At 50.4% G+C, this 15583-nt stretch overlaps 1 protein-coding gene across 2 annotated transcripts in view; it reads right to left on the bottom strand.

Moving 5' to 3' along the window:
- The window catches only part of LOC144150098 (uncharacterized), a 76410-nt gene that overhangs the window by 19259 nt on the left and 41568 nt on the right, over positions 1–15583 (bottom strand). The window contains exons 6-7 of one of the 2 annotated variants that reach the window (XM_077681910.1): positions 14118–14361; positions 2502–2878 (exon numbers count right to left, since the gene is read on the bottom strand). In XM_077681910.1, the coding sequence (XP_077538036.1) occupies positions 2502–2878; positions 14118–14361 (621 nt within the window). The remainder of the gene's footprint in view (positions 1–2501; positions 2879–14117; positions 14362–15583) is intronic. The other variant, XM_077681912.1, reaches the window with a different exon arrangement.

Genomic DNA, 15583 nt, shown 5'->3' with positions numbered 1-15583 from the left:
TTACCCGTTCGTGATTGTCAATTGGCGATATCGATGCGGCGAGAAATAGCGACGAAAGGATCGGCAGGCGCTTGAAGGAATACTCACTAGAGCTTTCCGCGTTTTGCCCGTTAGCCTGAACCCTGTCAGAAGAAACCTACAGCGATGAATCAGCCAGAGACTTGAAAGATTTAAGCATCATCAGGGGTCCACTCACAGCTATTCCTACACTATCGCTCTCAAACTTTGTTGTTAATTCGATGCCCCGAGCATATAGCGGTACTACACCGTAGGGGGGGGGGGGGGGTCGAAGGGCAGTTAACCGACGCTTGGGGCGGCGCTAACGTTGCATACACGTGTTGAGTCATGGTCTGCTGAGTTCTTGAAGTACTAGTATCCTGACAACAGCCATCTCTCTGGCAGCTTCTGTAGCCTCGTCTTCTAGGGGGGCAATCGTCGTGTCTTTTTATGAAAGTTAAGAAGAAAGTAGCCGTCATACACTGGCTCAAACTCGATGTCACTTACGGAAGGACTGTTCAACATTGTTCGAAGGCCAAGGGGGCACAGAACGCAAATAACAGTTTTCTATAAGCTCTTCTGCAAAGAACGCTAGCTGTGAAACTGTCATTGCCTATATTTCATACTTAGAATCGTATCTTTAATCGACAGCTTCCGTTCAGACGCCAGCACAGCATGAGAATAAAACACAACAGAATAATGGTTACAGGCAACATAAAGAATTTGTGAATACTTTCTGGGCCGTGCCAAATGCTCCTGGGCGAGATGTTGCTAATATAAAAAGCTTAACCTTTATCTGCGACAGAATTATTTTTAAGACAGTAAGAAAGAAAGGGGGTTTCTCCATCATTTTGTCCTAAAACGTTTCAGCCTTGCGCATTTTCTGAGGCTTACGCTCTTTTTCGATTTTTTGACCAAAAATTTTTACAAAGACTGTAATTAGTTACACGTGAAGTACTGCATAAATCTGAAATGTAGAAAAATCTTGGTATTTAAAAATAAAGGCCTCGCGGAAAACGTCTAACTGCTACCTCCAGGCGGAAACAGCAAGGCTGCGACAGAAATGGGCCACGGAAAAAACAGGAGATCGCCCTTAAAGTCGTTCTGGGGCAGCAATCCAATACTATTTGCAATTCTATTGCCCAATGTAGGCATTGTTTAAACTACGATTCCCCGCGTTTCATAGCGATACCGAATGTGCATTCGTACCCTAGACAGTGTTGCTAACCGGTTTCTTAGGGTTTGCGACCGCATTACTCACCCACGGTCGCGGCCAGTTATAAGAGCTTCCTGGGGTTCTCTTCGCGTTATTTTCAGCTTTGTTATGGTACGCAAATAACGCAGTCTTACACTCACAAAAAACATTCTGCGCACTTACCCAGTGCCTTGTACAACTCTCCCGCTCTCCTGTTGAATGCTCTCTAAGGACCTCGACTAACACTTCACCAGCCCACGCTATATTTCACCAGATACATAGTTGAAGAAAGTGGTTGTCGCCGACCAAAGGTTCAGTTAAAAAGGCTAAAAAGACGTTTCGGCTTCCATACGGAAGCCTTATTCACTCAGTGAACACGGTGAACAAGGCCAACAGGTGAACAAGGTCGACAGAGTGAACAAGGCTTCCGTATGGAAGCCGAAACGTCTTTTTAGCCTTTTTAACTGAACCTTTGGTCGGCGACAACCACTTTCTTCACTATGTATCTTTCACGCGACCAGACGAGTTTTCGTCAAACCTTAGATTTTATATATTTCACCAGTACACGTTAATTAAAATATGTCACTTACTGCACCTGGCCCACCGCTAATACAATTCAAGCGCTGTCATGTTCTCTGATAGTTCCCGACCAGCCAACCACTTGTAAAACTCGCCTTCTTTGTATTCCAGTAAGACTTCCTAATCACAACGAGCGATTCTCTCCTGCTGCAGCCTATTCATTTGTACAAGTAGTCGTTTCCAGTGTCCACTAAACCATCCTAATAACCTTAACTGCCACTTCTGCGACTCCCTCGACAGCTGCGTACCAATACCCCCTATGACCTAGACTAATCTTGTACAAGTCACCCGCTCTATATTTCACCAATACCTCCCAACAGTGAGCGATTCACTGACACCGGCTTACAGCTTGTACTATAGAGGGCAGCTTCAACAGAGTACTTTTTCCGGTATCTACCCGCGATCACTAGGACTCATCTTGAAGGCACAAAAACAACGACGACGTCGCGCTTCGCCTCATTGTGGACAAGGATGCAGCAGGGTATCCGAAACGTCAAAAAAGTGTGAATTTGACTTGGTCAGTGACCACTACTTTGCTATGAACTCGCAACCCGACCACAGAACTTCCGTCGAACCATAGAATACAAGTGTTTTGTAACACTCGCTTGCTAACCAGTTCACGAGCCCCCCGTGGTGCCAACGCCAAGTTCCCCACGCCTGCGGCCATACCACTTGATCGACGTCCGTTTCACAAATACCACTCCTAATGACAAGAGGCGACTCTTCGCACCTGGCCAGCGGCAGGCAGCGGCTGCAGGAAGGCGTTGTAATAGACCGGCGTCGCTGGGAGGCGCGACGTTCCGGCCGAGACGGGGCCACCCATGGCGGCAGCGTTGAAGGCGACCACGGTGGTCGTCGTGGCGGCCTGTTGCTGCTGCTGCTGCATTCCGGACCTCTGGGGAGCCTGCGGGTGCTGTCTGTCCAGGAGGCCTCGCAGCCGAGGGTACAGGGCCACGGTCGCCTGCTGCTGCTGCTGCTGTTTCAGTGTCGTCGTCGGCAGAGCCAGCTGGGCTACCTGAAGCATGGGGGCCGGAGGCGCCCCGGAAAAGCTCCTCTCCGGCGGTGGAGCTACATTTGCGCTCTGGACCGATTCTTCCGTCGCCGAGCCTGGAGAGAAGAGAGACCGTAATCACACAGGAGTTCGCTACTCAAAGTACAAGCAGGGAAGACAGCCCTTTTAAACACGCATTGTTTAACAATTGAAAAGATGGCAGCAAGGTGTGGGTCTATGTTAAAGAGCGTATTGTTTACGAAACAGTGCGCGCTCCGCTCTCCCCTCTCAGAGCCACAGACAAGACTGAACGCGGAGATGGGCCTAGAGATGCAAGGTTTCGTGAAATTTTGAGGGCCGTGAAAAAAAAATCAGGTTTTCTAAATCAGTTTTTTGTCTTCAGAAAAATATGACAAATTGAAGACGATTGCGGACAAACCTATTAAAAATTCGACATCCTTCCTGAGGCGGAAGCCTTAAATGTCTCATCAATGGCGAAAAGTCACCGTAGTTGCTGATGCCCTACACGAATGGAACAAATTATGGCCGCTGCCAAAAGAGAATCAGTAAATAAAATATATACACAGAAACTTATTTGGGTTTGAATGGAATTCGAATGCGGGTCGCCAAGAGCAGCAGAAAGGTGCGGTAATTGCAGCACTAACCCTGTATCGTGCCGGCATGGAACAACAATTATCTGGATGCTTGCCGCATGACAGGTGAACGTGACGGAACCGCAAACACGATGCACCAGTGAAGAAGCCTTCAATAATCACTTGAGACACTTTAGCGCATGTTTAATTTTCTTCTATATCACTACAAAAATATAATTGTTACTTACTGCATCACAAAAGTCACAGCAAAGCTTCCGCTCTCAAAATATGTGCACGATTTCACGTCAAATCATTGATTTCAGAAAGCGTTTTGCTCACTGCAGATTGGTCGCATCCAAATGAACGTCCCCGGAGAAGCTCTGTTTATTTTTCCAGTGTTACCATGGTTAAAAAAACAACCAAAAATTACGCCCACCTCCCCTCGCGGGAACCCTGGTGTGATACGACGCTGAGGGGGGTTCAAGCGCAAGCGGAGAGCAACCGTCGACCGAAAGGCCGCCGGAGAGCGGCACACCGGTTATATGCGCAGCGTGCCCGAAGGAGAGGAGACCGCGGAGAGAGAGAGAGTACTGCACATGCGCAGCACCGCGCGCAGCGCCGCCCATTGGCGGAGTGAGAGCGCGCTGGGCCGCACACCCGCAGATGTTGAGAGAGAGTGTTCGCTCTCACCTGGGCACGCGCCGGTGCCAGTGCGTCTGCCGCGGCTATGACGCAACACAATCCAACACAATCCACTTTTTTCCAATCCAATCCATTCCAATCCAATGCCCCTCACGAGAGAGTGTTGGCTATCGGAGAGGAGAGGGGGTGAGCGGAGGAGAGTGCGGACGCCGACGACGACGGATGCACCGCCGACAGGGCCGCCGACAAGAGATGCTCTCAGCGTCGCATCTAAAAATACTTTTCCTAATGCTTTTTGTTGTTGTTTTTCAACCGCTCATATCTCTAGATTGGCCACGACATCACAGACGAGTTAAAGATCGGAGCAGTCGCAATCGCGACCGACGTGTTGCCTCCTCTATTCCGTGCGTACACGAGCGGCTCCCATTTGAAGACCGAATAAAGTCCGCACACCCAAAGAAGAAGCGGCTTACCAGGAAGAGCGCACAAGCTTCGTTGTTCACTCCAGTGTTGCACCAATAGAGCAAGCTGCACACATTTCTTTTGTGCAACGTTTTTAAATGACTGAAACTCGATTATCGTGGGCCCAGCCTGGCGATTACAATAAATTTCCCTACATATTGCTGCATTATAACGTTGTAGATTTGACCCCTCTTGTCCCAACAGCGCCGCTGCCTACGCTGATTTACCTCATTGCCTATTCTATTGCCGGGCGGCTCAGATATAACCAACTCGCATCCCTCCACATCCCTTTCCATCCCTTTCCATCGCCACCTGGACCGCCTGGCTTGGCTCTAAAGGGGAAGAAAAACCGCGCAGACTGGTCGCCCAGGCGGTCGACATGCTCCGCCTGTAGCTTCGGCCGAATAAAGGTCTTTTCTACTCTTCTAACGTTGTTTCTTTTTTAACTGACACTGAGATAGTCAAAAGCTCCAGATTACATTCCAACCACTTCCTTGAGGTGGTGGTGGAAAAACGCTTTTATTTGAGCCGACAAAAAAAGTGAAAGATAGGTGGGTGGCCTCTTCTCAGTTCCGAAAGCTGCTCAAGCCCAGGAGATCAGGTGTCCGGAGTCCCGAGCTGGTCAACCCGCACTCCCACTGCTCCGGGGGGGAAGGGGGGTGGAATCGGGTGGTCGGCGCATGCCCATAGAAGATGTAAAGTCGTATTGGGAGTGTGGCAGGTAGGGCAGTTGGAAGGGTACGTAGTGTTCTTTTTTATAACGTCTGCTTACTTCGTAAACACCTAGGCATTTTTAGGGCAAAGTTCTAATATCTCGAGAGTCGCATAATCCGGCGTTGTTTATCCTCTGCAGGGTATCTAAGGGGGACACGTGACGGCCTTTGTGAGGGTAACACGTGCACCCCAGTCTCGGAGAACTCTGATTCTGCCTAAGTGCATAGCGGCGTGAAGTGTCGCCTACATGTTTGTCTGCAGAAGTGATTCATGCCGCGTCTCCTGCCACACATTCGAAGCTTCTCAGTGCGGAGTCCCGAATGGTCTGCGTTGTGGCAACCAACGAATACGAAGAGAGAAAAGAGAAAGAAGGTGCGCAAACACGTTGCAGCTGTAAAAAAGTACTTCATAAGTGCCGCCGAACGAAGCCATAATGCGTTCGCCTTCAAAGAGCGTAAGTTGCAGACGTAAGCGCCCAGAGGAATATCTTTTAATTGTTCTAGACATGACCTGGTGACCAGAGCCCACACTGACACTGATGACCTGAGTATCCCCGACCAGGGATACCCCCCTCCTAGGGCGAGTGTGTCTACCGTTATGCCCACCCAGCTTTTTTAATTGACACATTGCCTATTCTCAGTCATTCTTCTTAAAAAAAAAGCCCGGGCCGTCTCCACTAACGTGAAACCTGGGGAGGGGCGAAGCATGCAGCGTATTAGTGTATTCTTGGCCCCTTATCTTTTTTGCCAACGGAGATGAAACCGCTGTGTGGTACAGGTATACAGCTTTGGTGTAAAAATCTCTTGTCTTGTAAGCACGAAGCTCTAATAGGGAGGCGAAAATGATTGTCCCGGTGGTTTTTTTAGTACGCTTTACGTTGTAGCGTGAGGGGTGAACGAGTTTCCCGGTGTTTTAGTACCGTGACTACATGACACGAACGACGATTACGACGACAAGAGACACCAACAGCCTCAGCCCCTAAGGGGCTTTGCCCTAATAAACAGCAGTTAATTCCAGAAACACTTACTGTTATTGCCTAACTCGACCGGCAACAAATCGCGGCCGACCGACCAGTAGTAGTTCACGGACGTGACCCGAACGTTCTTTTTTACACGCGGCACTGTACAGCCATGCACAAATGAAATGCGAACACGCAAATATTAACCAAAACAGACAAATAACGCGACTTTTCCCCGTGCAGGTGTAATTGACGCATGGATTTATTGCACAAACAAAGTTGTGAAATGTGGCTTTCCAGATATACAAATAGCGCGCCATTATTTCACATAAACGAACGGTATTTTTCAATATTTCAAGTTCTGCTCCATATTTTCGTGTTCGAATTTCCTTTTCCTTGACTGTACGTTTGTTGTACATTCACGTCCACTCCATATTTAGGCACTGGAGCTGCACCTAAAAACAAAACCTGGCAACAACGTGCACAGTCGTACAGCGCATCAACTCTATCCGCCACTTGACCGCAGCGAACGCTCGGTGTTTGTCGCGTGGCTGTTTGGCGACAAAAACGAAAGCCTTGCCGGCCTTTCCGAGAAAAACACGCGGCTGGAACTGGCTGGCACCGAAAGTTCGTTGCATACGTACCACGCAGGAAGCCAGATAAATGCGTATACAGTCGACCAGTCGAGATGCTATCGGCGTCCCTATAAGCCGCGCTTGCCGGCACAAACATTGAAAACCTGTCGCGGTGATGGCGCTCTCGAGTCCCCGAGGAGGCGTCGCCACTTCTGTGTCGGCTGCTTACCTTTAAACAAAGCAAGGCGCGCGAAGCTTGAACGGGCCACTGAGTTACGCTAGAGTTTTTCGCCCTAACTAATGTATCGAAGAAGTTCATCGGCTAAGCTGCTGCTTTAGAATAAACGAAGAAAGAAAAAGTGCCCGAGTGAAGAAACAGCCACGGGAACGCCTATTTTGCTGACCAGGGGCGGTATTCTCGTGTTTTGTCCCTTTTGTGTCCGTTTCAAAAGTGTCCGTTTTGAGCAAGCCCTCATTGGCTAAAAGCCAACACCCGGATGTGACGCCATCAAGCACGACGGAGCTATGAGCCGCGGCTCCTGGGAGCAGACGATTTGGAGCAGACGATTTTTCGTCGCCTTGGTTCGCTGGCGGAACAATAAACACACAAAGTATAGTTTAAAATAAGTTTAGTCGTTTAAAATGTGTTTACGCGCACAGCTGTGCAAAAGTCAACCCAAATCCCGCCTACAACTGGAAGTATATATGTCACAATAAAACGGACGCAAAACGGACGTTTTCAGAACGGACAATTACGAGAATGCCGCCCCAGGAGTGCGAGTGAGGAAGTTTTTTTGGCACAGCCAATTCAGCCACTCTCTAGAACTCTGACTAGACACGTTGGTTATCTGCTGCCGAGCTGTAACTTGGTGCCTTACTGAACAAATGGAAAGCAAACTTAGATTGGCTCACTGGGCCATGGAACGAATAATGTTAGGAGCAACACTCACAGGCAGGAAACGAGCCTCTTGGATCAGAGAACAAACTAGAGCCGAAGATACAGTTGTTCAAATAAAGGAAAAGATATGGGGGCTGGCCATGCAGTGAGACGAACCGACAACCGGCGGACAATTAGGGTAACAGAGTGGATACGAAGAGATTGGTCTAGACGAAGAAGAGGAAGGCCATTAATCGGACGGGGGGATGACATAGGTGAATTCGGCCGCCAAGAGTGGGCTCGAGCGGCGCACTACATGAGCGGTTGGAGGTCGATGGGAGAGGCCTTCGCGCTGCACTGGACCTGAGCAGGCTGACGATGATAATATGATGACGATGATAATTACCCTACACTGTTGCGTTCCTTCGTATACACCATTTTAAACTTGGTTGCGGGTTGATGGTATACGTGGGAGGCTATTGTTGGGTGGACGGGAAATCCTGCTGAGGGAAGGGGCGAGTTGCAAACAAAAACTTTTGGACATTTTACTTTTCATTTTTCACAGCTAAAGCAGAAGAAAAAATTCGCGACTCAGTCATACTTTCACAACTTTCCGAAAGTAATTTTTTTATCCGTTCGGGGCTACGGAAACTCAATCAGGAAAATCCAACTTCTGCTCAACCTATAATGGCTAGATTTGCTATAACTACTAGTTTGGGAATAATGAACCCATAGCGGTTTCTAAACGTCAAACATTTCATTTGGTCAGTGACTGCGATTTCACAAGTGTTAACATAGAACTGGACTTGGATTACGGAATTCCACAATATCAACTTGGGATGTTTCCTTGATTTTTGGGTTGTCCGATTCGTGTTGATGTGAGATTAAACAATACCAGCGTATTTTGGATTGCCTCACGGAAATTGGAAATTCTTTAGCATAAGGCATAATTAACTGCTAAGGTGCCTGTAAATTTTCTTCAACAGCATGAATTCACTTTTTTTCAGTGTTTTTTGTTCCCGCATTACACGTGGACACCATGTCCATCGACCATAGACAATTTTCTCCTTCAGCATTACAGACGGCCTTTGAGACTATATAGTGTAGCCCATATGCTCCCTAGATCTTTGAAACCGTACAGATACACCTATTCATATTACGGACAGGTTGTTCGGGTAGTTCTTGGAAATCGAACCCGCGCATTCGTGTTCGGGGAATCAGTTGGTCTGCACTGAACTTGTTGGCAGTTTACCCTGACTTTTAGCAGATTATTCATTGAGGGAGCGGATGAGGCTACTAAAAATTAGTTGCAATCATGTAGTCGCCATCCGTTATTTGTTGCTGTTAGAGTTACAGATAACCCAAAACCAAGCTAACTTGCTGTGATCATCACAACAAATAACACAATGCGCTTGTTCGCGCGAGCAGAAGCATTGACGCAATTAGCAATAATGTTGCCATACCGCCAATGTTTCTCTGTAGTTATTTAAATCAGACTAACACATTTCGTAATAAAACAACATGTAAAATTTGTCACAGATCTTCACTATGATATGTCTAATGATGATGAATTGGCATTTCATTGGCTACATAGATCCGAGAACCAAGGTTCCTCCCATGGGAAATTTCTTAGTGAAAAAGTCGTTTAAACCTCCAGTAACATCGTGCCACAACTTAACGTGTTAGTTCGAGCTAGAGGAGGTCCCGCTGCGGTTTCCAACTTTGGGACGTCTTGTATAGTACGCTGTACAGCACATTCGATTGCAATTCCAGAAAATAAACTTTGAAACTTAATCGGCACTCATCAATCAGCAGCTCTCCTTGTCCTTCGTCTGAATTTATCGCGATTAAAAGTGTTGAACCGTGGCATAGGTTCCCCAGTGCAAAAATTATCGAAAGACTAGGGTTCCTGGCACCCCAACCATGTAACGCTCCCCTCCCATCCAAATCTTCAGGCTGTTGCTCTCCCCTCCTCACTCACCTTCCTCTGTCCCTCTCACATCCTCCGTTTGACATCACCCCCAATTCAGTCCTACACTTCCCGTCATACCGCCCAGGCGTGCCTTCGGCGCGGTAAACACTCACAATTTGAATTATCTTCCCCCACCGCCCCCCACCCCTCTTCTCACCACCCTTGCATCCCCACACCCCGGCCACTCCCTCAGCTTCCCTTCACCCTTTCTATCACATCTTCCTCCCTGATGTCCCTCCCGTATCCTCCACTCGGGCTCTACTCCCTTTCCCCCGTCATACTCCCCTCGTCTTCTACTTTCCTCCCCTCATAAATCCACCTCTCTTCCCTTTTCCTTTCCCAAAATTACCTTCATGCTCTACGTGCTGTTACGATTAAGCGCGCCGATACCCTGTGCGGAGGAGGAGGAGGAGGAGGAGAAACACTTTATTTGCAAACTGGGTCTAGGGGAGAGGGGTGGCGGAGGATGCGATGTTCTCCGCGACCTGGGCGGCCCGGTTGGTTAGTGCCAACTGCACTTCCGGGTCGGAGCTCTCCAGGGCCTGCTCCCAGTGTAAGGGAGAAGGAAAAGGGGGAAATGGGTCGTGGGGACACTCGCAAAGGGAATGGTAGCGGGTATCCGGCTGGAGACATTGAGGGCAAAGAGGCGAAGGGTAGAGATTGGGGTTGATGCGGTGAAGGATAGTTCGGCAGGGGGTTGTGTGGGTTTGTAGTAGCCGCCAGTGGCGAGCGGCTTCATGGGTGAGGGAAGGGTGTGGGGGAGGATATATCCTGCGGAGGAGGCGGAAGTGCTGCGTAATATCCCGGTACGAGACTAGAGCGTCCCGGAAGCTGGGGGTGCCGTGGGTAGAGCCAATAGAAGGGCCTGCTCGGGTGACAAGAGCTCGAGCTGTACGGTGGGCCGCTTCATTGGCGTCTGTTCCCGTGTGGGCCGGGGTCCACAGCAGAGCCACGGGGTGGGATGGTGTTCTGCGGGAGAGGATTTTGAGGGCGAGTGGGGAGATTAGCCCTGCAGAGAAGTTGCGAATTGCCGACTGAGAATCCGAAAGGACAACTCTGGGTGTGGGAGACTGTACTAGGGCGAGGGAGATAGCCGCCTCCTCCGCAGCGGTAGCTGATGTTGTATGTATCGTGAGTGCGTCCAAGGGAGGGCTGTCGAGCGATGAAATGACGGTTGTGGCGAAAGCCGGCTTATCGTGGTAGCTAGCTGCGTCGACGTATAAATGATGCTGGGAGGGAGGGAATGTGCGCTGCAGATGTCTAGCCCTGGCCAGTCGGTGGTCGGCGTGGTGGTGGGGGTGCATATTGCGAGGCAGTGGGCGTACATGCAAGAGTTGGCGTAGCGTAGTGGGAATAAGGGAGGCCATAGGTGAGGGGAAAGGGGAGGTCAGGTGGGCCGCTGCGAGAAGGGCGCGGCCGGGATGCGTGCGCGATAGTCTGGCTATCTGGGCTGTGCGGTGGGCTTTCGACGGTGTTGTGAATGCCCAGGGCTAATAGACGGCTGGTGGGGGCGCTGGGAGGTATTAGAAGAGCAACTCGGTATATGCGTCGTAGTAGGCAATCTAGTTTTGTTTTGTCAGAGGCATTGAGTTTGCAGTACGGGAGGTAAAACGTAAAGCGAGAGAGTACGAAGGAATGAAGAAGTTGCAAGCGTTCAGGTTCGGAAATGCCGTGACGCCGTGTGGTGATTCTTCTTAGGAGGTTGAGTGTTTGAAGTACTTGCGATCGGAGTTTAGTTAAGGTGGTCGCGTTGCCCCGGTTGGCCTGAATGGTGAGACCTAGCACGCGGAGGGAGGAGACATGAGGGACGATATGGTTGTCGACGTAAACTGTGATGGGGGGTTCCGTGGGGGGTTGCCTGCAAGGGGGGTGCAAAAGAAGTAGCTCGGATTTGTGCGAGGAGCACTGGAGGCCTAACTGAGACACAGTTGCTTGGACAATGTCTGCGCCTTGCTGGATTGTGTGTTCGATTAGAGCATCGCTACCTGATTTAACCCATAACGTAATATCGTCTGCATAGATAGAGGTGTGGAGATCTGCGATGGAGGACAAGGCAGTGGCCATGGGGATCATCGCCAGATTGAATGTGCGCGCGTGCTGCGAGTTTGGTGTAGTGCGGGTAAGGTCCGGGAGCTTGGCGGCAAAGCCCACCTTCCTGAGACATGCTTCGACGAGCCGGAGTGCGTCCGCCGCACGGGCCCACGTGCCGGCAAAACACGCCCGCCGCAATCGCAAAACAAACTGTTTTACCGGGTATCGTGTTGAGTCTTGAATCTGCGAGCGGAAGCCGCTAGCAGAGATCCCTCCTCTCGCCCTCTCTCAGGCTCAACGTGAGCCGGCTATCACGAGACAGGGAACGTGTGTCCTCGCGTCTGTGTACTTTGTTCGGGATGCGTGCAAAGAAATGTAGAGGGGGCTACGCCGTTGGCGCTTCTGTACATAATTTCCGCCGTTTTAGCGACCCATGTGAGACCGCATCGGGCTCCCGTGAGGAGCGCTACTCAGCCTGAGTCAAGCTATAAGCTTGCCCGGAAGGGTTCTGCTCTTGGGTCGTCGCTGTTCGTCTCTCGCCATGCAGTAAAACCAGTGAAGTTTTGCCCTAGGCTCCTTGTCGTCAACTACGAGACAGCTCTCCTGGTCGTCTACCACGCTACCACTACTTGACGGAGGCGACGGAGCTCGGTACGGGACGTCTTGGCCAATGTAACACCGTCCTCATGTCCCGGAAGAGTTGACGATGAGTAATTGCTCCGCCCGTCTGTTGGCTCGGCTGCGTTCTTCCCCTCCCTTAAGTCATCTGCGGTGTAGTGGCGTAGACGGTCACCTTTCGCTAGAGCAGAGTTTCTAGTCGCGCAGTGAAGTGCCTCTTGCTAAGAAACGCTTCCGACGGTTTCTGATGCCTACGCCGGCATTTTCGCTCTGTGGGCTACTTGGTGCTTTCGAATTAGAGAGCAACGATGCAGATGGTCAACGCAGCGTAGGAGCGAAAGAACGCCTGTGGGAGAGACCGTCTTGGGGAGGACGTTAACGAAGACCACCAAGACGGTGGTGGTGGTGGTTGTGATCACAGTATATCAACGAAGGTACTGCAGGTCTTCTGCCGTGAATACAGTACGGTACCAAGGCTTGAAGACGGGGCAGTTGGTTTACAGTAATAACGAAGAAACAGCGCACAGAAACGAAACGGAAGGCACGAAACAGACAAACAGTACCGTACTTATCATTTATATAAAATTCCTCGCTTGCAGTGCATCCGAGGGTAGTTGCCCGCGTCGACGCTCGAAAGCAAGAAGTTCGACATTGAACGTTTGTGAATATATGCTAGCTGTGATTCATCTGTCTCTTAATGTGGCTGGAATTTTATCCTTATGTTAGCGCTGTTTTCTACACCACTAAACACGTGGTCAGTGTTCAGATCCAGTTCAGGTTATTGTTTTTATTAGTCACATAAGCTCCGACGGTGCGTGCCACCAAATTTACGTTTCGGTGTGTATACACTCATGTAACTGACAAAAAACGAAAGGGGGATGAAATTAAAGGAATTCAGAATGGAATCACAAAAATAAGCGGCCGGCCGTCGCACTGACCCTAAAAAATCACGCCGCTGCTACCCACGAACAACTACCCGGCCATTATTACCATAAAGCTGAAAAAAAAACCTTTGATATTTCAAGCTACCTCAGTCAGACGCCATTAAGCAGATATCCTTTACCACTACTGACTAGACTGCTTCAGCTACCCCTCGCCTCGTACCCCTCTCAACACCACAGAGTACGTCTTCGGGGAGGCCTACCATCCCGGACGTATTACAACTCATCAATTCTGTACAAACACAGCACCCACAATGAACGCATATGTGAATGACCATCTTCCTAAGCCCCGCGCCATATGCCACTTCGTATGGTCTATCACCTACCACCCAAACACAGCCCCCCCCCCTCCCCCTCCCCCCACCCTACCCGGAGCAGCGGGAATGCGAGCTTATCAGCGGCATTCCAAAGACTCCGGTCAATCCTGTGTCTTGCGCAAGAGGCTTTCCGGTCTAGAAATGAATCCGCCCACAACCCCATCTTCCGACCCGCTAAAGGAAAACAATATCGAAGCTATTTAACATCCAGGCCTGCCTTCTTCCCCTGACACCTACGTCCACTCCTGTACGAACACTTTCTGCTGCAGCGAGATGGCGTCCAACCACGTCCTGAAGCAGACCACGTGCCGAGTGAAACCATATCTGCAACACGGTAGATCACCTCCGAATGTCATTCGCCTGGAAACGATTGTCTGGGAATGTCAACTGATCCCAGATCTTCCCCGCATCCCCAACCCCTCACGTGAATAGTTGTAGAGTATGCTGGCCAGCTCCTGCCCAGACACGCAGCTTCTGCTAGTGGAAAGGGTGAAGACAACCGGTCGCACCAGTGGAGTCTTGGACTGAAAATCCAGACCACGGATACCCTCTCTTCTGTTCTGATTAAAGTTTCTCGCGCTCCATCTCCCCCGTCTAACGGGTAAATTGGTCAGCTTTAGCGAAGAGAATGAGAGCCAGGCTGAGTCCCACCTACCGTAGTAATAGGCTATCCGGCAGATGGGCGGATCCGTCGAGGCAACCCGAGCTGAGCCAGCCGCCGCTGCTGGCAGAGGCGTCGCGAGGCGGGCCGGCTGAGTCGCTGCCAGGGACTCCTCCCGGGATCCCACGTAAGGGAAGCGCTTCAGGAACGCGCCCGTCGGCGACAGCGGCTGCAGGCTTGGCGGCTCCGCTGGGTCGCTCGCAAGGGGCGAGGCGGCGGCTTCCTGCTGCGGCTCCTGCTATAGGGAGTAGCAGCCCGAGAGACATCCGCGCTCTTTCCATCATTTAAAGCGAAAGCTCTACTACGCTATGCGTTTCAAGGTCATTCACCGCGTCGCAACGTCTCAGCCGCCGCCGAACAAGCTCCGCCTCTATTTCCGCTTCGCTTGTTCAGAGCTTTGCCGAACTTTCTGTGTTTTTTTTTTCATTTCAATAAAATTCCTCTCTCTCTCTCTCTCTCTCTCTCTCTCTCTCTCTCTCTCTCTCTCTCTCTCTCTCTCTCTCTTGCCGCGGTGGTGTGACGTAGCTAGTAGAGGGGGAAAACACTGTTTCGCCGTATCGCCCAGCGGCGGCTAGGCCGTTCGGTTCAGCGCAAGCGAACCACGTGACTATGCGAGCGTTTACCGATTGATATGTGAAAACACTGCGATGACTGAGTTTGCGGGAACGAAGACTATAGAAACACGCGATGCACGCACACGAAAGCACTACCTTGCAGGCTACTTCTGCCAGTGCTTGGCCCTCGGGCTCGCCAAGGATAGCGCACTGGCTGGGCTGTCTACGCATGCTCTTCAGGGCGAGGGAAAGGATGAATACGACCATCCAGTAGAGATAACAACGCGGCAGGCTGCGACACCTCAAGCAAAGGCGAACTTTCAAGAAACATTGCGTGCATAGTCTTTGCTCTCGCTCGTAAAAGCTAGATGTAAAATGTCGTTTCATCGTGACGTACTTCCGGTTAAGCAGTGGGCGTTGGCAGTAGGTTTGTTGCGCTTGCGTTACGTCACTTCCGGTTGTTTGCTTTTAGCCAATCAGGGCTCGCCAAGAGGGACACTTTTGAAAGGGACGCAAAAGGGACAAAACTCGAGAATCCCGCCCCTGAGCATTTTTCGTTTGCTTGCCGGCACGCACACCTCATCGGGGTATATGCTTGAACAGGCAGTCGGCTTCGCACGCCGTTGGCTTCTAGTAAGTTCACGAGACAGCGTCGTATCATCTATTGAGGAGTAGGCACAGCAAAGGCTCGGGACGCACGGTGTCGAGCCAAGACAAGTAGTTATGAAGACTAACGTGGAAAATTGGGAAGATGGTACATCGCTGAAAGATACCACCGTAGTAAGAGAGACAGGGCGACAAGTGCTTTTTGAAAATCAGTTCGAAAGGTAGCTGCTATCTTTTTTAATGAATACGGTATCATTTTCTGCCGGTCTACTGCGTATCGATCGCCCGCTTCGCTGCAAA

The sequence above is a fragment of the Haemaphysalis longicornis genome, unplaced genomic scaffold, assembly GCF_048455015.1.
Source record: "Haemaphysalis longicornis isolate Haplotype H1 unplaced genomic scaffold, Haemaphysalis longicornis Haplotype H1 scaffold_8, whole genome shotgun sequence".
In the NCBI taxonomy this organism is placed as follows: domain Eukaryota; kingdom Metazoa; phylum Arthropoda; class Arachnida; order Ixodida; family Ixodidae; genus Haemaphysalis; species Haemaphysalis longicornis.
This window is presented reverse-complemented; position numbering and strand designations above follow the sequence as displayed.